This window comes from Acanthochromis polyacanthus, chromosome 22 (genome assembly GCF_021347895.1).
Source record: "Acanthochromis polyacanthus isolate Apoly-LR-REF ecotype Palm Island chromosome 22, KAUST_Apoly_ChrSc, whole genome shotgun sequence".
In the NCBI taxonomy this organism is placed as follows: Eukaryota; Metazoa; Chordata; class Actinopteri; family Pomacentridae; genus Acanthochromis; species Acanthochromis polyacanthus.
The window spans coordinates 15,788,285-15,816,158 of record NC_067134.1 but is presented as its reverse complement, the minus strand read 5'-3'; the positions used below and the strand labels follow the sequence as shown (position 1 = coordinate 15,816,158).

General features: G+C 40.5%; 2 protein-coding genes across 6 annotated transcripts in view; both read right to left on the bottom strand.

Moving 5' to 3' along the window:
- Window positions 1–989: 989 nt before the first annotated feature.
- LOC110963580 (ribose-phosphate pyrophosphokinase 2) lies at window positions 990–16,898 on the bottom strand. Its single transcript, XM_051943153.1, has 7 exons — window positions 16,564–16,898; window positions 10,966–11,149; window positions 8,498–8,596; window positions 7,744–7,868; window positions 5,100–5,273; window positions 3,186–3,345; window positions 990–2,063 (listed from the first exon to the last, which is right to left on the bottom strand). Exons 1-7 carry the CDS (start codon window positions 16,683–16,685, stop codon window positions 1,971–1,973), a joined length of 957 nt encoding a protein of 318 aa, XP_051799113.1. The 5' UTR covers window positions 16,686–16,898; the 3' UTR covers window positions 990–1,970.
- A 1,147-nt stretch (window positions 16,899–18,045) lies between these two features.
- The window catches only part of LOC110963576 (histone deacetylase 4-like), an 83,840-nt gene continuing 74,011 nt past the window's right edge, over window positions 18,046–27,874 (bottom strand). For all 5 annotated transcript variants that reach the window (XM_022212013.2, XM_051941791.1, XM_051941789.1 and 2 more), the window contains 8 exons: window positions 27,682–27,769; window positions 27,455–27,574; window positions 26,758–26,855; window positions 24,784–24,902; window positions 24,481–24,614; window positions 22,001–22,085; window positions 21,280–21,424; window positions 18,046–21,172 (listed from right to left, as the gene is read on the bottom strand). In XM_022212013.2, the coding sequence (XP_022067705.2) occupies window positions 21,133–21,172; window positions 21,280–21,424; window positions 22,001–22,085; window positions 24,481–24,614; window positions 24,784–24,902; window positions 26,758–26,855; window positions 27,455–27,574; window positions 27,682–27,769 (829 nt within the window). In that variant the 3' untranslated portion in view covers window positions 18,046–21,132. The remainder of the gene's footprint in view (window positions 21,173–21,279; window positions 21,425–22,000; window positions 22,086–24,480; window positions 24,615–24,783; window positions 24,903–26,757; window positions 26,856–27,454; window positions 27,575–27,681; window positions 27,770–27,874) is intronic.

Sequence of the window (27,874 nt, the reverse complement as noted above, 5' to 3'; positions counted from 1 at the left end):
TATTCCAGGTACTCCTCAGAAAACACATTTTTAATTTCTAAGTTATCTTTTATGCTTTTTAGGAAGTTCTAACATTTTGTATTATTACCCCAAGCTTCCATAAGTGGGTCAAAAATGATTCATTTCCCCTAGAATCTCATGGAAACCTGTGATTCTTATCAGGAATATATTTACCGTGAACCACCCAAGTGTCAGTCTTCTTTTTCAGTCATCAAAATCTGTCACAAAGTGAAAAATAAACATGTTTCAAACATGAATCCCTCGTGTGTGGAGAAAAAACGTAACACGAGCAATAATACAAATGATTATTCTTGACAAAAATGGCATAAAAATCACATTAATTCTGATATGGGTTGTTTCTGAGCCACTTATGGAAGAGTTTAGGGTCCAATCACGAGGTGGAAATTCGACAAAATTCTAAAAAAAAAAAAACTCAAAACATCAAAACTAAAACGACTTAATACAGGCCTGCAATTCACAATCAGGTTTTATTATTGATTAAATTCTCAATTAGCTGTTTGAAAATGGTGAAAAATGTCTGTATTCCCTAAAGCACAAGATCACGAATGTCTTCTTTGGTCCACAACCCCAAAATATTCAGTTTTCTATCAGGAGAGAAACCACGAAATGCTCACATTTAACAGGCTGAAAACGGAGAATTTCATAAGAACTTGCTCACATCTATTAATGGATTAATAAAACAGTTTGAAACTAACTGATTAACAGCTCTACACTCATGGTTGAAGTAGAATTTTGTCATTTTCTACGTTCTGTCAAAGCACTTCGTGAATGTTGTTCGGAATAATTCTAATAAAGTTATTATTAAACGAGGGGCGACCAATGTCTTATCAGTTGCTTACACAGACGAGAAATGATTTAATGAATAAGTTAAGATGACGGATCCGCATCAGCCTCTCACAACTTCAGGAGATGACTGAACATCTGTAGCGTCCCTTTAATGTGAAATCAAGCTGAGACGAGCAGCGCGGTGTCTGTAAGCCATTGTCAAAGCTTTATTGTCAAAGAAACAGCTCCAAGTGTTACATATAAAAAAATATGAAATCACGCTTTATTACCAGTCTTTTAACCACCTACAGGTGAACAGTGAAACCTGCCTCATTGGAACTGAAGTGACCCATTACAGCCGTTACGATTACACCACTTTTACCAGCACTCACTGCGGAAGTGTCAACACTAGAACAAAGCTTTGGGCTCAATTACTTTTCATGACCTTTTGGAACGTGGGTAAAAACCCACTACACCTCGTATTAAACTTTAAGAGATTTTAAGCGCAATTAACGCGGGTTGCCTTACAAACGTGCGGCAGCAGCTTCTCGGGAGAGATGACGGTGGAGGAAGCATCAGCACATTCGGTACAGCTCGCTAAAAACAAAAAAACGACTAAAAATGAGAAAATTAGGTCGTCTAATTCGACTCTTTCTGTGTTCGTGGTCTGAGCATCAACTATTACTCAGCCAACAGCTAGTTAAGGTTACACTACATCTATAATACTTTCAGCAGCTGTTAACGAACACTTTGGAGGGGGAAGGTGCCGCTTTTGTGATTTTTATTCATCTGTGAAGCAAAAAGGGCCAAAACATTTCTTATCACATGATAGAGTGAAATGCTATATTTAAAAGAATTCGATATGAGGTAAAAATAATACACGATGGACCCTTTGGTTAAAATGCAGGCCGGGCTTTAGGGGGTCAGCGTTAGCAAGACAGAAACAGGAGGAAAGAAAATTCACAAACTCATAAATACAAACTTGGTCTTCAGAGGAGGAAGTGATCTTTTGTCTGCCGTGTGGAAATGTCAAAGACGATGCGTGACCTTTACAAAGTCACATGTGGTTGGCCCAGACCCCATCAGGCCTTCCCCCCCCCCCGAGCTTTTTACGAAGGACGCGTGGCCAGAGGTGCAGCCCAGTGGCCTGATGGGAGGATGAGAGGGGGCGTCTGCCTGGCTCTCTACAAGGGAACGTGGCTGAAGAGGTAGGACACTGACTCGCCGTTGTGGGTTCTCCTGATGGCCTCGGCCAGGATCATGGAGATGTCGATGACCTGGAGGGAACGGCAGAGCATGTGAGGAAAATAAAATGTGGTTTATTTCTTTCTGCTCTGCAAACATAATACCTGCTGCATCTCCTCTGGGTTTTCTTCCCTCTGTGGCCTCTTGTCGGGTAAAATGTTTTATACATGTGTAAGTGTTCTTTTGTCATTTTGTGTCTCATTTACATAATATTTTGTCTTGTATTGTTGTTTTTTGTCTGACTTATCATTTATCTCATATTTTTGCTTCTTGTTTTTATCATTTTGCATTTTCTTTTTGTCTCGCTTGTGTTTTTTGTCTCATTTTTGTCATTGTGTGTTCTGCTTTATTCATTATTTTGGGCATCATTTTTGTCATATTGTTTCACGCTTTTGTCATTTTTTTATGTCTTGTCGGTCCATTTTTGTAACTTTTGTCAATTTTTTGTCACTTTTTTGTTTTGTTTCAAGTCGTTTGTCTCATTTTGTTTCTCCCTTTTGCCGTTTGTGTCTCATTTTTGTCATATTTTGTCGTCCCTTTTTAGGCAAAATACTTGAAAGACAGTTCCTCAAATGTGAATATTTTCAGAATGGACGTTTTTTTCTAATAAAGCAAAGGAAAAATTTGGAGTTGTCGTTATTTATCGGTTTTTATGTTATGATTTTACTTGAGATCAAATTGGGTTGAATGTGGCCCCTGAACTGAAATGACTTGGACACCTCTGTTCTATACGTCTCAGTACAAAATGAACAAATTGAATATGGATAGTCCTCCCTTAATTGTTAACTAACTCTGTTAAATGGCCCAACAGATTAAACTAAAGAGCCTCTATTATCACACACTGGGAAAAAAAAGTGGAATATTTAAAGAACAAAGTGAAGGAGGAAAGTTAAGCTGGTGGCTCTTATGGAAATAAAAACAGCCACTCACTAGACTGTTTAGTGGAGTTTTCAAACTTGCTTTGCTCCTCTGCATGTTTCCTTTTTATTTATTCATTACATTTCTACCGAAGCATGCAGCAGGAAAGAAAAAAACGCTCTGACTGCTGTGGTTTCTGCTGGTCTAATCTGACCAATCATTCATGTTTCATATGCGGGACAAACACATAAATAATACACGATCTAGCGGGCGTGAGCAGCTGCTTCGAGGTGTACCTCGATTTTGGGGCACGCCTTCATCTTCTCCTCCTGTGGGATGGTGTTTGTCACCACCACGGCCTCGAACGGGGCGTTGTTGATGCGCGAGATGGCAGGACCTGAGAAGATGCCGTGTGTGAGGATGGCGTAGACCTTCACAGCTCCGGCATCGATTAGCCTGAAGGACAAATGCAGCTTTTGAACACCCGCAAGTCAAATAAACAACAATCTTCCACGAGGATTTAATGCTCAAGTGTTTCCACACTGCAAAAACTCTAAATCTAACCAAGTCTATTTGTCTTATTTTAGTCAAAATGTCCCATCCCACTCGATTTAAGATACATTTACAAGAGACATTTCAGCAAGATGAAGAGACTTGTTTTAAGACAATGCATCTTAAATATCTTGTGAAGTCAAACAATTTTGAAATGATCTTGTTTTGAGTTGAATTTTACAAGAAAACTCAAAATAAGTTTAACCCTCGTGCCGTCCTGTGGGTCAAATTGACCCGTTTTAAAGTTTGAAAATGTGGGGAAAAAAATTGATTTTCACAGCGAAATCTTCCACATTTCCAAAATCTTTGGAAAATATTTAAACATTTTTTTGGTGGAAAATAAGAAATGCTAAAAATGTTCTTGAAGAAAAGATTAGAATTTTTACTAATGTGTATATATATATATATATATATATATGAAATCATTTTAAATATTTTGAAGATTTTTTTGGAAGATTTTCACTCATTTTTTGAAAATATTTACAAGGATTTTTTGCCACATTTTGGGGATTTATTTATTATTTTTTTCAATAAGACCTTTAAGGGAAACTTTTAAGGAATTATTGGAATTTTCTTCCTGAAGGTTTTGCAAATTTTCAGAAATTTGGGAAATTTTTTTTGCTGATTTTTTCACTTATTTAAAGGTAAAGGTTCCTTGAAATAAGTTTAACCCTTGTGTCATCCTGCGGGTCAAATTGAGCCGTTTTAAAGTTTGAAAATGTGGAAAAAAATCGATCATGAAATCTTCCACATTTTCAACATTTTTGGAAAATATTTGAACATTTTTTGGTGGAAAAAAGAAATGCTAAAAATGTTTCTTAAGAACATTCACATAAAAATCAACCAAAATCCAGCGAATTTCGCTGGATTTTGGTTGATTTTTATGTGAATGTTCTTAAAGAAAATATCAGATTTCTTCTGATATATATATATATATATATATATATATATATATATATATATATAATCATTTTAAGTATTTTTAGGATTTTTTGGGAGATTTTCACTCATTTTTGAAACAATTTACAAGAATTTTCTTGCCACATTTTGGGGATTTATTTATTAATTTTTTAAATACATTTTTTAAAGGAATTATTGGAATTTTCTTCCTGAAGGTTTTGCACATTTCCAGCAATTTGGGAAATTTTTTTGCAGATTTTTTGGATTTTTTTCAGACAAGCAAATAATATTTTTTTGGTGTCTGTAAATGACGACAATAGGAGGGTTAATACATCTCAAATTAGGAGGTTACATGAAAGCAAAAATCTATTTTTCAGTGAAAAACTGCTATTGTTTTTAAGCATGTCTGGCTTATTTTCAGATACCTAATCTGCACAATCCTGGTAAAATTCAGCTTAAAATAAGTTTTCCCAGCTAATTTTAAGATCTCAATATTCTAAATATCATATCTTATTTCAAGAAATCTTACCAAGCCATTTTCATTTGTCCTACTGGCAGATTTTTTCCACTTATTTCAAGATAAAAGTTCCTTGAAATAAGTGTCTATCATTCATTTACTCCAGAGTACTGGATCAAACTTGTTAAGAAGGCACCTCATCAGCTTCAAGTCGATTTGTTTGGGTTTGTATTTCCAGTTAAAAGCAATTCTGGTTCTACAACGCTGCACCGGACAGTCAAAGCAGATAAACGGTACTGACTTGTCAGCAGCGTGGCAGATGGTGCCGCAGGTGTCGGCCATGTCGTCCACCAGGATGGCCACACGGTCCTTGACGTCGCCCACCAGCACCATGCGGTCCACCTCGTTGGCCTTCTTCCTCTCTTTGTGGATGAGAGCGAAGTCCACGTTGAGGCGGTCGGCGATGGACGTCACGCTGAGGAGAACGGAGAGACAGCGCACATGTCAACCTTTCGCTTTAATGCCTTCACGGCAATCTGCGCAGCGCGACCTCGTTTCTGCGGAGAACGAGATCAAACGACGAAGCAGATGAAGATCAGCGAGGTTCTGCTGATGTCTCCTGCATAGACTCACAATCAGCAGATACGCTCGGTCTGCAGTTTGTTTAGATTACCATCGGTGCTGAATGATTTGGGGAAAATATCTCGTTGAGATTTTTCTGACAGATGCTGCAGTTTCATTTGAGATAGAAGCGTTTAACCTTGCGAACCCCAAAAACCTGCCAGTGGGTTTAAAAGGCAAGCCGTGTTGTTTTTTTAAAGAGCAAAAAACACACCATTCATCAGCCACAAACTGGAAAAGAAGAAACACGTTTTCTTTCAGATTAACCTTGAACTACTCTGAAGTATTGACAGACAACGCCACTTAATCCAGTTGTTCTCAAGAGGTTCCATTTATACACACACTGTTTTTTGTATTAAAATGCAGTGTTTCCCCTGGGTTGCAATGGCTGTGAGGTGGTGGGGTGTAGGCAAGGGCTGAAGGGCGAAGCAACTAGGGGGGTCCGGGGGCATGCCCCCCTGGAAAAATTTTGAAAATCAAGATGCAAAATGGGGCATTCTGGCACAATTTGGAGCACATTTTGTTGTATTTGTAGCCATTTCCAAAAACTAAATTAAATAAAATTTTCATGTTGACGCTAGGAACCAATCGCCAATTGTAACGACCGACATTTGAAACATGATCTCACGGGATGTCATACGAGAACTGAGTGTTACCGACCAATGGGGATGTGTCTTGCTGTCTTCAGCCACGGCGAGAAAAGGCTGCCATTCTGGCGTGTTGATTTCAGCGGCGAATATAGCGGACTTATGTGTCAATGCTTTCTAATATTTAGCATTACTTTTTTTTTTTTTTTTTTTTGGGTGCGGACCAATGTCAGCAAAATTGTAATGAGGCGGTGGCCTTCGGTCATATAGGAGGGGAAACACTGAAAATGTGATTATCTGGTATTTTACTTCATGATCAAAACAACTTGTCGTCTAGCAATTATTTAAAATTTACAGTTTTACAAATATACAATCTACAGTTAATGTCGGTAGTCCCATGGACCCAAATAGACCACCCAGAGGGCCGGTTTTGGCCCGCGGGCCACATGTTTGATACCCCTGAAAAATAATCGGAGTAGATGAACCGAGATGGTGAAGAAATCCAGTACGCTGGTGTTTCAGATCCACACTAACAATGCATTCTCCTGTTCTCGGGAGTTGCTGTGCAAGTATGTACTTGTGTACTTGGCAAGTACAGACTTGCACAACAGTTGGTGCGCCGCGAAAAACGGGCCGATGTTAAAACAACAGTCCAGCTAATTAGTTCCGTGTAGATGCACCTTTTCCTCCCAGTCTCCATGCCTCTGCACCCCCCCACTTTGAGAAACACTGACATAATCTAAGCACAAAGTCATGAAATTTAATCAAAATCACATTCTTCCACATGTATCTTTAAAGAATGTGCAAAAAAAGGTCAGAATTTAGGAAAAAAACAACAAAGTTCTGATGGAGCTGTGATCAAAATTCCTGTGACAAGAATTAGAACTATCCAGCTGAACTGCAGGTTGAGTTCAATCAATGCAGAGAGAAAACACATTAAATATGTATAATATGTAGAGTCACCGTTTTGTTTCTCAGTAATGGCAACACCTGAAAAATGAAAATGTTGTACATGTCGATTCCATTTAAAAAACAAAAAAAGGAAAATAAATAATCAAAGAAGTTCAGTTTTCAATGCCATTACAACTGTGTCAAACAGCACTGAATACAGTTCTGTGCTGTTTGACACAGTTATTCTGCTTCTTCATGGTTGCTCTGTTTCCTTAGAGGTGCAGGACTTTAGAACCACAGAGAAGAAAAATTGACCGGAGCAATAAACTGTTCAGCAGGTTAAAGTCAAGTTTCATTTCAACAATGACTGTGTAACAGATTAAAACTCATCATGGAGCATTACCACATCAAATCCAATCAAAAGTGCTAAGAAGCCACACTTTGCCTATTTTTTCTTCTTTTGTCCACGTTCAGTTCTTGAACTTCACTGCAGCAGGATGTAAGTGCACTCTGTTTAGCGAGCATTCAGAGAAATGTCTAGAGAGTTTTCGGCTGTGCGTTTGTCATTCAGCTGTCCGTGATGCTTTTTAAAGTGCTGACAGTCGGTTTTGTTCTGTGTCTATTCTACAACGGATCTTCTACTATAACTGTACTTGTTGCTCACTGTCACCTCAAACCCAAACACACCCAGCGGGGACATTTTTTCTGCACCACAAGGGAACATTTTCTTGGGTTTTCATGCGTTTGTTGTCGGTGGGTGTTTAAAAGACGCCTTGGGCCACTGTTGATTTGTGACCGACACCTCAGCCGGGCCACACGAATTTGTAAAACCTCAGAGCGTCCTACCGTTTGGCTCCTCCAGCATCTGGAGACACGATGATGCAGTTTTTCCACTCAGGAATGTTTTCCTTGATCCACTGCAGAACGGCAGGCTCAGCGTACAGGTTGTCTACTGCGATGTCGAAAAAACCCTTTAAAAAAAACAAACAAAAAAAAAACAACGCAGCAAAAGTTATTTTTTGTGCATAAACAACAGATAAAAGTCAGCTCAGGAATTAGAGATAAGCAGGAAAAATTGAACTCCAGCAATACAAAACAATATTAGGTGAGATTCCTTCACCACTTTTCCTTATTTTAAAAACAAAACATGATAAAATCCAAGGGAACGATGAAGCAGATACTGAAATATTTTGGCTTAGCTTAGATTTTTAAGGAGCTAAGCTATCAGTCTTTATTTAAAGACTCTCGTCAAATCTTGCGTAAGGCCTTAAAAATGTAATGAATATAAAGTCAAATTCCTCGTATGTGAAAACTGACTGAACAATAAAACACATTTTAATCATTTTCGTCGCTGTAATTTTGCCAGACAACCAATAGAAGTCACTGCGTTTGGCTAAGAAATGATTCAGCACCCATTAATAAATTAAACAGTCTGTTTTTTGCTGAAACAAACAAGACAGAAGATGCTAATTTGTGTGATTTGAATGGCACTTTATGCTAAGCTAACTGGTTGCAGGTTCCAGGTACAGATTTAAAATGGAAACGAAAATAAGCTCCATATTTTACAAGGTAAATCCTGTAACAGTAGCTTGGCACGGACCTGGATCTGTGAGGCGTGGAGGTCCATGGTGATGATGTGATCGGCTCCGGCCACAGACAACATGTTCGCCACCAGCTTGGCTGATATCGGCGCTCGACTCTGCAGCAAACAAGACACAGCAGCTTAAGATGAGCCAGGCAAAAAAAAAAAAAGGACTGTTTGAGTTTATGCAGCGCTGGAGCTCCACTGTCATCAGAATCCGTGAGTTTGCTGGACATTTTCACACTAATTTCTGATCTGATCTCTGACATCGACTGATTTCAGCCGTTTTTTTCTCTTTAGGAATCGTCTTTGGAATGTCGCAGTTGGCTTTAAATAAATTTGTGCTTCTGGGATCAATTTGCATTTGAAAGAAATTGTTACAACGGCTGATTCCAGGTCGCTGTTGTTGCAGGATTAAAGTGCAGCAAACGGCCCTCAGCTGCTTCTGTGTTTAGCTTTGTCCTACTCAAAGACATTTTCTGATGATTTCACCTGCAACCTTTCCATTACGGCCACTCTAAAAAACTAGGCCTTGCTGCTGCTCCAGGGCCGAGCTGTCTAGTTGAAGAAAAGTCGTGTTTCTATACATGTGAGGTGACTACCTGTTACCAAACTTACTTTTACTGATGTATTAGTGCTGTGGAAGTAAGGTTGTATTTTAATTTTCTGAGTAAAAATACCTGCTGGTGGATTTGAATTATACCACTGATCAAAACCAGAGACTGTCAATGCAAATAGAATCATCAGATTTGTAATGTTCTGACGGCCTCTGAAATACTCATCTGTGATTCTTATGTGGACAAACTTCACCAAATCTAACCTTAAAATTGGGATATTTCTCCAAAATCACTTTATTCTACAGACTGTATTCAAAAACTAGAAAAGCACTCAGAGTGCAGACCTCTGCCAAGGATAGAGAGGAAAACAGGAAACCCAGGCAGTAAAGGATCATGAGCTGGAATCGAACCTGCATCTCTGACACGGTTCTGTTTTCGAATCACCTTCTTAAGCAGTTGAGCTATCTGGACACCTTGCTCCAATTTGTTGGACGACATACTAACCTATGATGTTTTTGTCATATTTGGGACCACATACTACAACACACTAAAAAATTCAAAGTGATCCAGAATCCAGGATCCTTTCCGGATTGCCACCAAAATTAAATCAGCTCTTCCTCTTACCATAGTCTACATCCCCTCAAAATTTCATGTGAATCTGCCCAGGCGTTTTTGAGTTATCTTGCTAACAGACAGACAGACGGACACACAAACGCCGGGTGTCACATAACCTCCTTGGCGGAGGTAATAAATAAATTTGCTTGAACCAGATGACACAAAAAAGTAAAATTTCTGTGCTTCTGAGCGCAACACTGACACTAACAGTCACATTAAGTGCAGGACGTGTTTATACAAGGTACAGACACAAATTAGAAATGTAGGGAGCGAAATATTTACAGTATTGTTCAAATATTTCTTCTTCATGGAACAGGGTTTAATAGCTAAGCTTGAAGTGTCGAAGAAAATTTCAGATTTTCAGTGCCGAGATTAAATAAATGATCCATGTGAAACATATTAGACAGATCTGAGAAGCGCTTTCAGTTAAAAAATAACGTGAAGGAAAAACGCATAAGAATGGCAACATTAAACAATTCTGTGTACAACTTTTTGCACAATTTAAGCTCATACTTGTTTCATTTTCCTGCGAGAACAGAAGACCACACGTGATGAGTTCAAGGACCACAGGAAAGCTGCAGATCTGACGATTCTTTGTAGAGAATAAGATCAAAAATGACTGATAAATGGTGTAACTGTGGTGATTTTTTAAGGATAACACGGCTGGCAACAGTTCAGAGCGTTAACACATCTCTAAATACTGCATGTGAAAGTTCTCGGCATGTTTTTATAGACTGAAAACTTTATCCGTAGTCAACATGTGGATGAGGTCAGAGAGTGTTTGCAGGGCTTTGACCCTCAAATTTGACACTCTCATGTGAGATTAAATGGAGAAAACGGAGGAAGGTAACAGGAGGAATTCACCGCCGTAACTCTCACGGTACTAACGAGCTGCACCAACAACTGAGGCAACGCAAGATAATCATTTACAAGGTGAGCAGCCTGCAAAACACCTCGTGGTGTTTCTCATTAATACATCACTGTGAATGAGCCAACATGTCGACCTGCAATAGAAACACTCCTCAGTCATTCTGAAGTGCAGCTGCAGGGATTTCTTGGCACTTTTCCTATGAACACATGTTTAGATTTCGTCTTTGTTTACACAGAAGCCTCCATTTATTGGAGCACACAGGGGGATTTATAGTTTATGGCTTTGGCAAACTACTTACATGCTTTATCTAGAGCACAGAATGCAAAACACAGAGTCATAGCTGAAGCAAAAACTCTTGATTGAAGCGTTTTGTGTAGAAATGTGTCTCTGTTCTGTACACATGACGTTCTGTGACTGGATTAGGAGCGTCTGTGGGAGTTTACCTTGTCCTTCTTGTCCTGCCGGGCGTAGGGGAAGCAGGGGATGACGGCGGTGACTCGGGACGAGGAGGCGATCTTGCAGGCGTTAATCATGATTAGCAGCTCCATTAGGTTGTCGTTTATTTCGCCACAGCCGCTCTGCACGATGTACACGTCCTCGCCACGCACACTCTCCCCGATCTCCACGCTGTTAAAGAAACACAAAAGACTGGCTTTAAGACAGGAACACATCAGCTTCAGACCAAGATTCAAGATTCCAAGATCATTTCTAATAGACTTCTGAGCTGTAATCAATATAATTAGACATGGACACATGTATGGACTATTCAACAGGGCTACGTTCAAAAGCCACGGCCTTGTAATGACTGAAGACTACAGAAAGAAAACAACCAGACACACACACAATGACCACAAACGTGTGAAGGGAGAGCTAATATTTCTTGGCTATCAAAGAGCTGAGTAAAAACAACTACAAAGAGACGCGAAACAACCACAGAGAGACAGAAAACTATCGCACAGAGCTGCAAAGCAACTACATCAACACAAAACAGCAACAAAACTTACAACAACAAAGACACTCATAATGGTAAACAGCCAAAAAACAACAACAGACAGACAGAAAACGACAACAAAGAGTCACAAAACAAGAGACACAAAGCACACAAAGCTACAAAGAAACAAAACAAGACACTCAAAAACATCATGGAGATACAGTATGACCATAAAGAGCAACGAAACATCCACAATGAAACCGAAATCAACGGAGATGGAGAACAACCGCTAAGAGACACGACACAGAAACACTAAAAACCATCCCAAAGACACACAACATGACCGCAAAGAGACTCAAAACAACTACAAAGAAACACAAACCAATAACAGACACTCAAAAACATCACAGAGAGACACAACATGACAATAAAGAGTCAGAAAACAACTACAAAGACACATGATTACTAGGGCTGTCAAATTTAATGTGTTAATGCGGATTAATTCATCATCATGATTAATCTGACTAAAAATTTTAACACAATTAACACATCTGCTGCACAAAATGACTCAAAATCCATGAGAAGTCTGTGGCAACGCATAGATAGATATTCCCTTCGTTCTTGAGTCTGTTTGCTCATGCAAAACAAAACGCAATTAATGTAGGCTAAAAATTAATAATTAATCGTGATTAATCGAAATTAATCCAAAGCACCACTGTGATTAATCTGACTCCAATTCTTTTTTGTATTTAACAACACTAATAATTATAGAAAACAAAACAAAGACGTTCAGTCTGTTGGTCCTGTACAGTGTCCTCACTGTCCCTTATTACTGGACCCAGTTAAACAGCACAACACTGATGGATGGATTAGCCAATTAAAAAAACAATTAGCATGTTGCTCCGAGTTAAAATCTTAAATTCAACTTTTCCATTCTAACTCTGAGCCTCCCAGCTGCTCTTTCTATCTGTGTGTGAGACGAAACAAGACTTTAGAGGCAATGAAACCGACGCACTTTCAGACATTCAGCTATTCTAAAAGCCCAGCTCTGTCCGCCCACTCAGCCCAGATTCACTGTGAACCGGTATGTGACGGAGCTCCAAGGTTAACAGCAGCACTAACACAGCCTGCAGCAAGTGTGTGAAACATTCCTCTGCGTGAGGTGACCAGGTCCTCCCGGCTTCGCTCATGTGATCTCTTCACATGTACAGTTGTTCAGGGTGAGAATCGGAGCTGCATGGACAGTCACAAGGCCTCACGATTGTTTCAAGAAAGCTTTTTTTTTAAGCTGAACTGCAGGCAGTGTTTTCACAGAGACAGGGAAGGAAACAAATTAAAAATGTGAGCAGTAAAATATCTATAGCATGTAGAGTCACCATTTTTCCCAGTATCTGTACCACCTGTAGGAACTTGTAAAATGTTGTCACCGCTGACTCCATGCTTTGTTAAATTAATGTAAAATAATTCATCAAAATAAAACTTGTGTCATTTCTTTCTCATGAATCCTGTCATTGTAAGCGTGTCATACTGCACAGAGGACTCTCCTTCTTCATGGTTGTTTAGGACTTTATATTGCAGTGAAAAATGATCCACAGTGAGTAAAAACATGACAGGAGCAAATAAAACACCCAGAAACTGCTGCTTGGAGTTTAAAGAGTTAAAGCCACAGCACTCAAATTTTGGAAATTGATGACAATTAAATGGCCAAATACAAACTTAAATCAGGACCAATGTAATTTAAGGTCAAGTAAAGAATATGAATAATCTGACTGCAGTTTAACGACAATTTTCTCTATGAAAAGTGCATATTTTTGTTTGTACCAATAAAGTATTCACTCTTATTAGAACATTATAGTTGTGATGAGCTGCTGTGTGTCTTTGTCCCATGAGAAAGCAAATTAATTAACTTTATCTTTTCCCCTCAGTTTCATGCGGTCGCAAATATCTTTGGAATTTGGACAGAGAGACGAGCAATCTGAAGAGGTCACCAGTGGCTTTCACAAACATTGATCAGCTCTGTTCATCCATTTTTACCTATCTTGTAACAAGCAGTTAACTGCAGCTTCATCAGCGTACAGCTAAGCCAGAGGAAATGTTCATTTTTACTGCAAAAACATTTGGAAAAAACGGGCAAACGTGTATGTTCAGACAATCAGGATGGACAACCAACACCAGTTTGTGCAAAACATTTCCTGCCACGGGTGCTGAAGTTAAAACACAGCAGCCAATGTGGCACAACACAGGAAAAGACAAAGAGACAACTGGGATTTACTACTGATCTGAGCGCATTTCTCACCCTCTTCATGAAATATGAATCAGTTTTTGGCTTATATGATTAGTGTGGACTATTCAGTTGGACATTTTATTCTTAGTAAAATAAGTCATGAAGCCGTTTTATTCACTCCCTGTTTGCTCAGAGAGTAAAACCTGCGAGAGGAGCTGCTATCACCTCTCTGTTTGTGTGAGACGATGAGAAAAATAATCTTTGTTTTGCTCTTTGTGTCGCACAAACAGCTGCGTTCCCTAGAGAGAAAACTTGCGGCAGATAATCAGAGTTTTCCCTGGATTTTCAGAGTTGTGGGTGGAAACGTCAGCAGCAGAAAGGGTCTTATAAAGGGATAAAGGGGTCCAGACGCTTTTACAATCTCCGAGACCGCAGAGATGGAATGTGAAGGGGAGATTAAAAGAAAGAGAAAGCTTTTATCTACACGGCATTACAGTGAAAGCATCGGTGAGCGACCCCAGCAGGAATAAAACCCAACAAACGACGGTAATGTCACTGAGCCACGAGATCTTGGAATTAACAAAAAAGAACAGACGCTTGGGTCACATCTGCAGGAGTAAACGCTGCAAAATGTGAAGCTGCAGGGGACTGACACAGTTATGATGAGTTCGGGTCAACACAGTCACACAAACGGGCCAAAAGGTTAACCTGAACCGACTCTGCTCAAGGCCGTGCAGCAGCAGAAGCAGTAAAGTCATACAAGCCCTGAAATGCTTTTTGAAACGAGAGGAATGGTCAATCAGCTCGGCTGCTTTGGAAATGAGCCCAAATGAAGCGCATGTGATTTAAGTTCCATTACAAGACGGGCAGCATTGAGAGATAAATACAAGTATTTAACTGGAGGGCTTCTGCAAGCTTTCCTCTTAAAGAAAACTTATGTTTGACTTTTACTAATATGTCTGACTGCTGTGTTTGAAGTTATTTTATAGCTTCTAGCTCTGCCTGGTGCAGCCAGTGAGCCACATGTGATTACAAGTCAGTGTAAAAACCCTGTAAAGAACTGTAGGCTAACCAGTATCCACTATCAAACACATTTGTGTCACTTATGCAACAATATCTGTTTGTAAAGTGAAAGTGTTACAGTGAGGGTAGTATACTATGAAAGTACTGCCATCCCTTGGTGATAAAAATGACACTTTTACCCATTATATTAGTACACAGAGTTCTTATGTGGAATGTGTAGAAAGCAGATTTTCTCCCCTCCTGTCAGAATATTCAAGTCTCTGAACACACTGCGGTGCTGTAATTCACTCCTGTTGTTTTGTGCCTTAGTTTTAGAATATATTTTTTAAATCTCTAAACCCCAAAATCCACTGGCAGATTTTAAAGTCATGTGTTTTTTTTTAAATGTTCAAAATAACCCCACGTATCAGAGATTTTAACCGTCAAAACAGAAGGAATTGTCAGATTTTTCGAATATCTGACGTTCCTTGAACTACGCATCTCTGAAGCAGGAAAATGTGAAAGGAGCAGAAATAGCCTAAAAACAAGAAAACACGTTAATGTTCCATCTTCTGTCATTTTACTGATGTTTAAGTTTTTGACACGATTTCAGTTCAGTGTCTGCATATTTAAGGAGATGTTGAATCAGTGACACAAAACAAAAATAGTACAAAACAAGTACAAAGAGATGCAAAAATAATCACAAAGAAACACAAAACAGTCACAAGACAGCCATAAATTGACACAAAACAGCCATGAAACAACCAAAAAGACTTACAAGACAACCAAAAAGACTTACAAGATAACAAAAGACACACAAGACGATCAAAAGACACTCAAAACAACCAAAAAGAAACGCAAAACAACAACGCAAAACAGTAAAACAACAAAAAAAGACACACAATCCAACCAAAAAAGCAAAAAACAATCACACAATAAACACTTAGACATCAAGTAACTGCAAACATATTAAACAGCCACAAAGAGACACACAAAACAACTAATAATATACAGAAGTATGGAGTGAAAATTAGTGGCAGCTCTGTTATTACGGTGTCACGTCGAATTTTGTTCACCTGTAATAATCCATTCCTACTTCAAAAGTAGCAGCTTTCTAGTTAATAGCAGACATGTTAAGTGGGTTTAAAATTAAAAAGTACAAAACGACCACAAATGGACACTACACAACCACAAAAAAGCCACGAAGAGCCATTAAACGCAACAGATAGAAAGATCGTAGCAGTCAAGCTAATGAGGTGTCACGTCAAAATTTGTACAACCGTAGTAACACGTTCCGTCCCCAAAACTAGCTGCTCTCTAGCCAACAGTGGACATTTTAACCGGTCTTAAGAACACCAACAGTTGCTTCTCATCGTTTATAACATTTATTTTACAGTTTTGGGTTTAGTTAAAGGCCACTGAGGGAGAGTTTGCAGCTCAGGTACAAAATGTGACCTAAGTAACGAGCCGTAACACGGGAAGCAGTCGTTAGCGGAGTTAGCTTGATACGCAACCAACACAATATAACGTTACGTAATTTCACGGCTACTCCGGTTCATTTTAGTGGCACACAAACCACACGAACACGTCGTTTAAATACACAAAATGACAGTAACTGAGTGTTCACACGGCCAACGCCGCTGTCCGATAAAGGAAGCAGAGGTGTTAGCTTGCTAGTCCGCTGTGTTTACATGTGGCTAGCTAGTCACGTGTGGCCATTACAGCGCTAGCAACTATTGTTAGCTTCGAGCTAACTAACCCACATGGGATGAAGCAAGAAGCAACACGGGCAGCCAACAAAACTCCATGCTAACGCTTTAAACGTGCACATTTAGACATTCAGCGGGACAACAAACACAGTGTTCACTGTAAGCATGTACTCGCCATGTCTCCTGGTTGCTGAATTTCTTGGTGATGACTTTGCCCAGCTCCAGTCCCAGACGATCAGCCACTTTCTGGGACAGGTCGTGGTGCGAGCTCCCGCTAAAAAGCACGATGTTCGGCATGTCCGCAGAGCCGCTGCAGCTTTGCTCGACGGAACAGGAGGAAGGAGAGTTGCGACGGTACGAAGGGTAGCCCCACCGGAGGGTAAAAAGAGGGAAAATGAGCTGGCTAGTGTTGCAGCTTGGGCATCGCAGTGTGCAGCAGCAGGGACCGAAGGCAGAGAGGAAAGCTCTGGTCAGTGTTTGCAGCTAAAGGAAGTGGCTGCTCCTCATTGGACAGAAGCTCTGATACAGGAACTGTGCTGCTGGAGTCTGCTGTTTGAGGCTGACTGCTTTAACACAATTACATTTATATTATTTTAACATGTCTCATGTCAGATTATGTTTATATGCAGCCTTTTACATGAAGTTTATTTTTATTTTGATGCTGTGTGTGTCACAGCATCTTGTAATGCCAGAAAGAGGGACACAAATCAACCACAGAGGGGCACAAAATAAACCACAGAAACACACAACTACCAAAGGCACATAATAACCACAAAGAGACGTAATATACCCACACGCAGAGAGAAAAAAAGGATAAAAATCCCCAAAACAACCACAAGTAGACACAATTCCCCCCATTCTTATTAATTATGCAATTACATCTTATTTTAAGAGAAGCCGCCTGCCCTTTTTGAAGTGGTTTATTCATTTATTTATTCCTCAGATAATTCTCATGATCTTTTATTCATACGAGATCCTGTGGAACATTTTATTCTTCCATTTAACCCTCTCACTCTTTGCTTGTCATTATTATTTGACAAACTATTAATTATTCCTTTATGGGGAACAGATCCACCGATTCCTGTTTGTAAAAACACAATATTTGCAGATTTTTATAGTTTTTATCATGATAAGCTGTATACCATGAGTTGCATGAACAGAAGTAGTTGTTTTAACTGTTAAATTTGGGGTTTAGGAGGTACAAATCAGGATGTTTTTTTGCATTTTGTGACATTTTAAAGGCCAGATATTAGAGATAACCGTTGTTAGTTTAGAGACCACCTGATAGCTGGACTCTGCCTTTAATCCAGACAGCACACTTGTGATACTCGGTTTTGTAATTTGATTTTCCACTCAGAGGAAAGTCATCTGAGACCCCATGCCTCCAGTCGTGCCTCCTTCATTTCAGCGGAGACGCACTTTCTGTCATGTGCTGGGCACCTGGCAACAATCAGCAGCGTTATCGCATAAAAACCCCCCCAAAAGAAATCTGTAACTAATTCCTCTAAAACCAGCATTATTGATGATTTCGACTGAAGGGGACTTTGAGTGATCATTGCGGCGAGGTGATAAAAGCAGTGAGTAAAAGCAAATAAAGTGCAACTCTTGAATTGATCCCACTTGTGGCCTTTAAACCAATAAAAACGACGGCAGATGCTTTTATTTTTCAGAAATATATTTTATTGATGATGTCAGAGATGAAATGTCAAAAGCGTAGGTCCCAAAGAAAGATAACATTTTTCATCAATAGAGACAAACAACAAACAAAAAATAACTTTTTTGTTTTTTAATCCATTTACATGTAAACCAAGAGTTGCTCTTGAGCCACAGTGGTTATATATAGAACTGGCCGAGGTGGGTGTGACAATCAAACGACGATGCCCTTTTTTCCAAACCGTCATTTCTCTACGGCAGCAGTGCCCGTCTGGAAATCTTTGAATGAGGAACATTCTTTGGGAAGAGTCTTTTTAAGGTGTGAATGTAGCGGAGGTTTGGCAGAGCACGTTTCTCTCAAACTCAGTCCGTTAAGTGCTGATTTGTGTTAAAATTCAAATATTCAAAAGGAGCGATATCAAATGTTCCCAGTGGAGTCATTTGGACAAAGTCTTTTGAATTGTTTTGCCCACCAGAGAGGAAGAAAACCGTCCCGCCTAGTGCCGCGGGAGGTTTCGCTTTTAAGTCCTCCAGTGTTCTTCTTCTATTGTGCAAATACATTTTTTTGTTACATAGACAAGCAGGCATGCTGACTCACAAACCATGCAAAGAGTTAAAGTTGGCGCGAGCAGACGACTAACAAAAGAAAGAGTAGTATTAAAGTTTCTCTACAAAAGAAATACTCAGATTCACCTTTTTTTTAAAAAAAAAACTAAGCCAAATTAAACAAGTAACAAGTGGAATGTTTGTTAGGTGTGGAAGTAAAAACAAAAACGAAACATCAACTCAAGTTTACAAAATGATATAAAACAAAAGTGACAGAAGTTGAGGGTTAATCTGAATGATCTACTCGTAGCGGCGGGAAAAGAGAAGATCGGAGCTCCGAGGTGAAACAGTGCAACACGTGCTCAGAAAGAAGAGATTTTTAAATTATTAGCTGATGTTTTCCATCCCGAATTCCACTTTCCTGACGTCGGCGTCGCTTTCTTTTCTTTTCCCGCTGCGGAAATAAAAACTCAGCTAGCTACATAAAACGGCCTCTAAACCTCTTTATGGATGCGTGATGCTGTCACAGTCGAAAGGTAAGTGCATATCACCCATGCACAAGAGGAAAATGTACTGATTAGGCAACAAAGTGATCGAATGTTTCACTCTGAAAGGTGTTAAAAAGTCAATTGCAGTGCCATGTAATGACCACGTTTCACTTGAGGGCAACAGTGCAGTCGATGACGAGTTAAATACGCTGCTTTTTTTAAGTTCATGGAGTAATATCATACACCAGACTTTTTTTTTTGCTCACAATATCATAGCTGTCATTAGAGTACATTTATAAATTTTCCATATACAAATCTCCTATAAACAGTACATGTTATAAATACATAATCGATGAAAATGCAGAAAGGCTTAGGGAGCCGTAGAAAGAAAGAAAGAGTCGCTCCTTGTTTTTGATAAATACAAGAAAGAAAGAAATGACAATAGTACTAAGTGTGTGAATGGCAGCCCTATAACTATCCAGAAAACGGATAAAAACACGGAACAAAATCTATGGATGAAAAAAGTTAGAAAAATAATCTTATACGATAAAAAACAAAAAGTGGACACGCTTACCAAAACACGCTTCTTGATATCGTAAATTGACAACTGGATGTGGAAATCATACATGTAGATACAAACGGACAATACTCGATTACTGCCTCTCAAAATATACTCAATTCAATATACATGACGAATGCGTAGCTCACACTAGTAACTAAGGTAGTTGCCAACCGGCGAAGCGCGTAAAGAAATGATCTCACCTGACCTGCGAAGGATTAAATCAGTAAACATTGAACTGGGTATTGGGAGCTTCGTCGCGAAGGACCAATACGAGAAATGTCTGCCAGCTAAGTGGAGTGAAACTGTAAATGCAAACTCATGCTTTGGCTTTTCTTGCTTGGCTTTCTCTTTTGGATAACATTCAAGAATCTTGCAAAAAACATCTGGCCTCTCTGCTCATGCTTCATGTGTTTTACAAAGCGATGACTTCGGTTAAAGGGAAGCTACATAAAAGGCTAATCCTTTATTTGACACGTTTTCAATCTAATTCCTCGCTTGAAAGTCTCCACATTTGCGCCCTTCTCTCTACTGAAGCTGGCAACTACCTTTACAAATCCTTGCTTTTGTTTGTTTTTTACAGAAAAATAGATCCATCCAAAAAGTAAAGTAACTCTTCAAGAGAGGCCGTGAGAGACAGAAATGTTGTCGTCGTCACGTTTCCAAGTAAACATGCTGAAAGATTGTTTGCTTTATTTTCATCATTCTCTACTCCTCCGTCTCCCTCCCTCCCTCCCTCCCTCCCTCGCACCTCGGAGGGGAAAAATCTTGAAACTTAAGGCAATCTTTTCCTGAACAATCCTGAAATCCAGCGGACCCTCACCAAGGCACTCCTCTACACTCGTCAACCTTCAGACGACAGGCTGGTCCAGCGAGGTGACAGTCTCACCGTCAAATCTTTGTCAAAGGCCTACTCAAGCTTCGGCCGACCAAAGTCCACAGTGAATGCATCTTGTAAAATAGTATCGCGATGCCCCCCCGCTTCTGGCGGGAAAAATAGTCAAGAAAAGAGAAAAGTAAGCCGCCGAGCTGCTGAGGAGCAGCCGGAGACGTCTGCTGTCCCTGGTGTCAATTCGCTTTGAGGGCAGCTGCGTAAAGCACCGTTTGTTCCTGCACATAATCCCACCTTCCTGTGACGAGACGCTCCAAACACCCGCTGCACCGTGCTAGCCGCCGGGGGCTAACGTGGCGTAGGCGGGGAAGACCGGCAGAAAAAATGAGTGTCTCTGAGCGTATGCTGCCAAGCGACGCCGTTATGTTCAGTTTGTTTTTTTTTACCCCCAATTCAGTCCTCTGTCTCCTGATTGGCTCCCTGCTCCGAGGCTGAGCCCACCCTCCTCTCCCTCGATTTTGGCCGAGGGGCCGCCAATCAAGGTGACGGCGGTGGTGGGTGGGTGGGGGATAAATGAAGGGATCAGTCGAGGCTCTTCGCCGCTCAAAGAGGCGTTTCTCCGGAGAGGTCCACGGTAACTCTGAGACTCCCTCACATCTCCGTCCGTTACAGCGGCTCCTCCTCCTCCATCGGCTCCTCCTCAGGCCTGACAAGAAGTAAAACATCACCGCTTGACGTTTATTCATCACACATTTTGCATAGTAGACAACCTTCTGCACCCCAAAACCTGTAGGCCAGTTTGAAAGGTTTTACCTCTGATCCATGGTGTTGGTGTTGGCCACCGACAGCGAGGCCATGGCGCTCACGGCCTCGGCCTCCTCCGAGTCTCCTCGTTTGGCCTCCAGCAGAGAGAGTCCGAGCAGAGGCGAGTAGCGATGCACCGAGCGCCAGTATTTACCTGAAAAACAGAGGAGCTGAGTCACTCTAAGCGAAAGCTAGAGCAGTGTGTGGGTGAAATGATTTACGACAAACTAATGGGACAGTTTTCTTTCAGTGGTTGAGTTTCCAGCACATTTTTTAGCACAAAAAGTTGTGGTTCCAGCTTATAACCCTTCCTTAATATTTGGAAGAACTTGTTTCTGAGCTTCAAGATAGAGAATTATGTCTGAAAAACAACTAAACCAGACCCTTCTGTGTACAGCCATGGCCATAAGTTTGGACACAAGTACCATGACGCTTGTGAATCTTAGAAAATACCACACAATTGTCACTTACAATATAAATACCAGTCATAGCCATCAACCATCAACAGTCAATGACAAAATTTGTGCAACAATTTGCAGTTAATATTCCAATGTCAATATTTGCTGTCAAACATCAAATTTATGCACTGGAAATATCTGTATTTCATTTTGGTTGATGGCTATGACTGGTAAGTGACAATTTTGTGGTATTTTCTAAGATTCACAAGCGTTATGGTACTTGTGTCCAAACTTATGGCCATGGCTGTATATCAGAGTCGGTGTGAACTCACTGTGAGTCTCTATGACTTTCTCCAGAGAGCGGACAGCGTTGGGGTTGGGCCTCTGCTCCAGGACGGCCTTTGGCAGTGGGTCCAGCTGCATGGGACACAAAAACAGAGAAAATGTCAAGACGAGCTGCATTTGAAATATTTTCCACCAGAGGTCAGGCTCAGTGGAACTGAGAGCTTCATCACTCAGCTTGTTTGGTTTCTCAGGCTCTGAATGGAAGATGCTGTGACCGAATGGACTTTTGTCTTTTATTCCAACAAAGTGAGCAGTAAACAAAACTAATGGGTAAACATAAAAGCACAACTGAGTAGCTCCTTACTCCTCCACACATGTACACACTTAAATCAGTATATTTTCCCAAATTGCACATTTTATACCTCCTACATATCTATATTACTGTATTACTATATTACTCTGTATTCAAGATGTGCTTAAATATGTAACTGCTGATGTGTTCTTGGTACTGTTGCCACCAAAATAATTAAACTCAATCCATTTACTAAAGTACAACAGGAGTTTTGGACCAGTTTATGCCAGTTTCATCTCGAATGACAATACAACATTTTCCAATCTTGTAGTGTGACTGAGATGAGACAGAAAACTAGCCTAGCCGCGCTAGACCCAGCTCTTAAGACACAAGGGTCTAGGAACTCTCGACAGGGAGGGAGGCGGGCTAAAAGGTTGTCTTTCAAATCACTCTGCAGCAATTGGGTAGGTATGCAACCAATCAACGCAACGAATAGGCTGACGTAGTTCCTAGAGTGCCGGCGGATTGTGGCTAAGTCCCATTAGCTTCCCAACCAGTGGAGCCAACTGGTATATTAAGGATTTGCCATATCCCGTCGGCATAAGTCCAAATATGTCTTTCTTCTCAATGAAACACTTCAGTGCTGTCCTTTCTTTATCTTTCAAGTTGAATTTTAGCTTCAAATCTTTAAGGGCTGTGGCCAAAGCCGAGTCGAAAGATAACTGTTCATTGTGCGCCGGTTGTTTCTGTCAGAATCGTCGCGCCTCTGTCGTCACTTCGTTACGCCCGCCTTCTGACTCTACACTTCATGGTGATTCGTCCGGCTAGTTTTAGGAGCATCCAACCTCGAGCCTTATGGAGGGTAACTAGACCCACCCTGGCAGAGAATTAAATTCGTTGCCGTGGGTTGTCTAGCACGGCTAGGCTAACAGAAAACAGCACCTTTCATACAGCATACTGCTGTAACTGCTTCATTCAGCGGTTTTAGTAACATGCAGATCAAAATGTTCACAGACGGAATATCAGCCGAGAATCTGAATCACTCGAAGAATCTTTAGGAAATGTTTTGGTAAAAAGTAGATGCTTCTTAAAAGTGATTTATATCTTAAATCTGAACAGAACCTGCTCCTGACCAAGTTAGCTCCACAGCATCATTTATCAGGGAGATCTAGCTCCACGGCATCAGTTACTATGGAGATCTAGGTCCAGAGCATCAGTTACCATGGAGATCTAGCTTCAGAGCATCAGTTACCATGGAGATCTAGCTCCACAGGATCATTTATCAAGGAGATCTAGCTCCAGAGCATCAGTTATCATGAAGATCTAGCTCCAGAGCATCAGTTACTATGGAGATCTAGCTCCAGAGCGTCAGTTACCATGGAGATCTAGCTCCAGAGCATCAGTTACCATGGAGATCTAGCTCCAGAGCATCAGTTACCATGGAGATCTAGCTCCAGAGCATCAGTTACTATGAAGATCTAGCTCCAGAGCATCAGTTACCATGGAGATCTAGCTCCAGAGCATCAGTTACCATGGAGATCTAGCTCCAGAGCATCAGTTACCATGGAGATCTAGCTCCACAGCATCAGTTACTATGGAGATCTAGCTCCACAGCATCATTTATCAGGGAGATCTAGCTCCACAGCATCAGTTACCATGGAGATCTAGCTCCATAGCATCATTTATCAGGGAGATCTAGCTCCAGAGCATCAGTTACCATCAAAATCTAGCTCCACAGCATCAGTTACCATGGAGATCTACCAGATTAAAGGAGAAATGCCTTGCTGATGTGAACTCTGACTTAAAGCTCAGCCTATCTGCAAACACAACAATCTCATTTCGTAGTATAGAAGTCTGTAAAGTTGTGTACACGAGACTGGTCTAGTTTGTCAGGTTAACGTGTCACATCCTGATTCTTCATTTGAGCCGCAAACACAGAAATCACGGGACCACAGAACACTGAAAGCCTTCAAATCAAGACAAACTCCACCACTGCCTCCGTATTTGACAATATATCTATGAAAACAATCAGTAAAATCAGGACAGCTTTGTTCTATGTACTTCAGTTGCTGCAACAGCAGATTAACAGGAGATTAAAATAAATACTGAGTCTAACAGGAGCAGGAATGAAGGGTTCGTGTGCTTGAACTTCCAGCTCTACAATTAGAGCAAAACGCCCTCCTTTGTCTTTGATTAAGATTCAGATCTCGTCTGTGGGTAAAGTGACCTCCTTACCTCCTGGCCCAGCAGGGCGGCCACGCAGGCCTCGGAGGCGTCGCAGATGGCGGTGAGGTCGTGACCCCCCTCCAGAGCCAGGACCACCCGGCCTCCAGCAAGGGTCATCAGCTGCCTGGTCAGATACCCGAAACCTGAGGAGACGTAACAGGGCGGAGGTGAATGGATGTAAATGAACCCACAGAACGCCGCTGTAGTTCACTCTAATTTACATTTTATCAGAAGAGTCCAGCTGATGTGTTTGAGTGTCTGCTGCAAGAGAGATATAAAAAAAAAAAAAAAAAACACGCCTCAGATACTCACATTTGGACGTCAGGGTGTAGCCGCCCAGTGGAGGAGGATGCCCCTCTACAGCGTCGAAGCCTGACGAGACCAGCACGATGTCTGGAGCAAACTCATTGGCAATGGGCATCACCACCGTCCTGCAGGAGGCCAGAGGGAGAGTGGAGGTTGTACCACCAGAATACCAATGAAGATTAAAGTCAACACAGAACAAAGACGATTATTATTGATTTTATGCAAGTGGCACCTTTGGAGCACAATTCCTTAAGGCGAGTCCTGCATTGTCGCTAATAACAGTCATAATAATAATAATCATACAGCTTTTCAGTAACTTTAATTGTTTTTCAAGCTCATGAATAGAATACATTTGAGTTTGAAAGGTTATTCTATGGATCGAAAGCTCAATCGATGAAGAATAATGACAGTAATGATTAGCTGCAGCTAAACAAACAACAAAACTGTGATCTACTCAAATTTTAGCATAAAAGTATTACATAAGTAAGTATAACAGGGAGCAGAGCTGTCGACAGACAGGAATGATTGTGGATCAAACTTATTCTTTTTAATGGCAGCTAATATAGCATCCATTTTCATTTTGGCTCCTGATAGTGATTTAGTTATAGTCTGTTTATATTAGTCAAATATTTTTGATTTATGTTAGTGTCCGTCTGCGACATTTAGGTTTTGTATTTTTTAAGAGCTTTGAGGAAACAACTGTCGACATTTTTGCAAATGGTTACCATGGTTACATGTGTTATTCTGCTCTGCAGTGACACAACAGACGGACTCTCTTGAGGAAATTCAATTAACGTTTCCAAGCTCAGAACAGTCCTGTTCACCTAGCATTAGCGCTGCTGTGCGTTGTCTCAGTCACTCAGTCACTAATTTACTAAACTCCTGTTTTCTTCTGGGTTTAGTTTGAGACAAAAATGCTAAGTGGCTGAAAAACACTAATACACTTGTGCAACTTTATTACTCTGCCAAGGAACGCGATGGAGTTATTTAACGATTGTCGTATGTTTGTTAATCTGTCTTTCCCTCTGTGCACAACATTACTAAAAAATGGACTAACAGATTGGAATGAAATTTTCAGGGAAGGTCAGAAATGACACAAGGACTACCTGATAAGATTTTGGCAGTGATGCGTCTTATAGTCTGGATCCACGGATATGTTAAAGACCAGAATACCAACAAAGACTAAACTCAACACAGTCGGCTGCCTGCTGACTATGACATGATTGCAATCCTACTACAAATCGGCGGACTTATCGGGGACATATCTGTCAGAAATCATACAAGGACTAAGCAACCTTGGTGGAGCACTGTGCTCTCTCAGTGCTTTTCTTGTTCTTTTAAGTGTTTGCAGTTTGTCTTAGCTGCTTTGTGGCTGCTCACCACTGTAATTTGTAGATTAATTGAGTTCAGAAGTCTGTATAATTTCACGAGCAGCCACACAGCATTACTGTCAGACGCATTATTGGACACATGAGCTTTTTGCTAACATGAGTACAGCAGATCCAACTAATAAATCTACTGAACAAGAGCTGTTATGCTCGGTGAAGGAAACTTTAAGATGCTGAAAAACACCTAGCATCAAAACAGCTCAATTATTCATTTATCAATTTGAACAATTATTGCTTAGATTTTAAAACATCAATGAAAAGAGTAAAACATTTCACCACAAGTCCAGTCTAGACTGATCATTTTTAGCTGGTTTTGTTGTGAAAAATAAGTTGCCAACAGAGATTTTTCACTTTAGTTTTCGTGGCGAAATAAACACGGATCCAAAACATCTCATATTTTATTTAAGGAATATCGATTTGTGCTTTTAAACGAAAGATTTTTAGCTCCAACTGAACAAACTGAGAAGGTTCCCAGCTCCTGTGTGGACTGAATGGAGAGCTTTAACAGCTGAACTGGACACTTCATGTCTAACAGTAGTGTTTGTTTTGTGGGTTGGCTGATAATCATGTGGAATCAAATCAGATCCTGTACCTGAAGGCAGCCAGGTACTCTACGTCTCCCATGGGCGGGTCGAGGCCTCCGGTGAAGGCGACGTTGACGTTGAAGCCGACTCCAGCACCACTGCCCACCTGCAGGGACAAGCGTGGAACTCACTTTTGTCACTACGTACAAAGAGCAATTTCTAGCATTTCAACCTTTATCGATGTTTTTGTGTTCATCCATATGTCTTATAATTATTTGTAGCACTTTCATACATGCCCAGAAAGTGCCCGGACTTAAATTAAATAACACACGAAATGCAGTTCCTAATAAAAAAGCAATAAGATATATTGTAAGTATGATTAAAATAAATAATAATAAAAAAGATTAACTTAAAACAAGGGTAGAGTAGAAAAATTGATAATAAAGTAATATCAGACATGGCAATTTTACTAAAACTAAATATTACTGAAATTGATAGAACAGACATTTATTAATATTATTGTTATTATTGTGAATCTTGCATGTTAAAATGTTAAACTGTACCACAGTGTATTAAATGCACAAGCTACTATCATTAGATTACTAGAAAGTAAAGATGTCACACTCACTGTTAACATGTTAGCAGACAAAATCCATCCTCCTCATCTTTTGCAGAAATTAAATCCTGTGCCAAAACTTTCCCACAATGCACCTGGAGTGTTTCACTCAGATGTGATGACCATCGACAGGTCAGAGAGACACTCACCTCGTCAGGCGCTCCGCTTCCAGGGAAGAAGTTGCCGTCGTCGTAGCGATGAATAGACAGGTAGAGGACGTTGGGATCATCGTAGAAGGCCTGCTGGGTGCCGTTGCCATGGTGAACGTCCTGAAGGGAGACAGTACACAGGATATAATCTCAACCCTTCTTTCATTGTGTGAGAACATAAAAAGCTACATGCTCCAGTTGAGTACAAACTGCGTCTTAGTACTGACCCAGTCCACGATGAGGATCTTGTTGAAGCTTAATCTCTGCTGCAGCAGTTTGGCTGCGATGGCCACAGAGTTGAAGTAGCAGAAACCCCTGAAACAACAGCACAACACGGCTCCTGGTTATGAAATTCAGCACTGTCTTATTCCGTTTTTATGGAACATTTTAAACATTTTGTGACGAGGAGGTGAAGAGTAA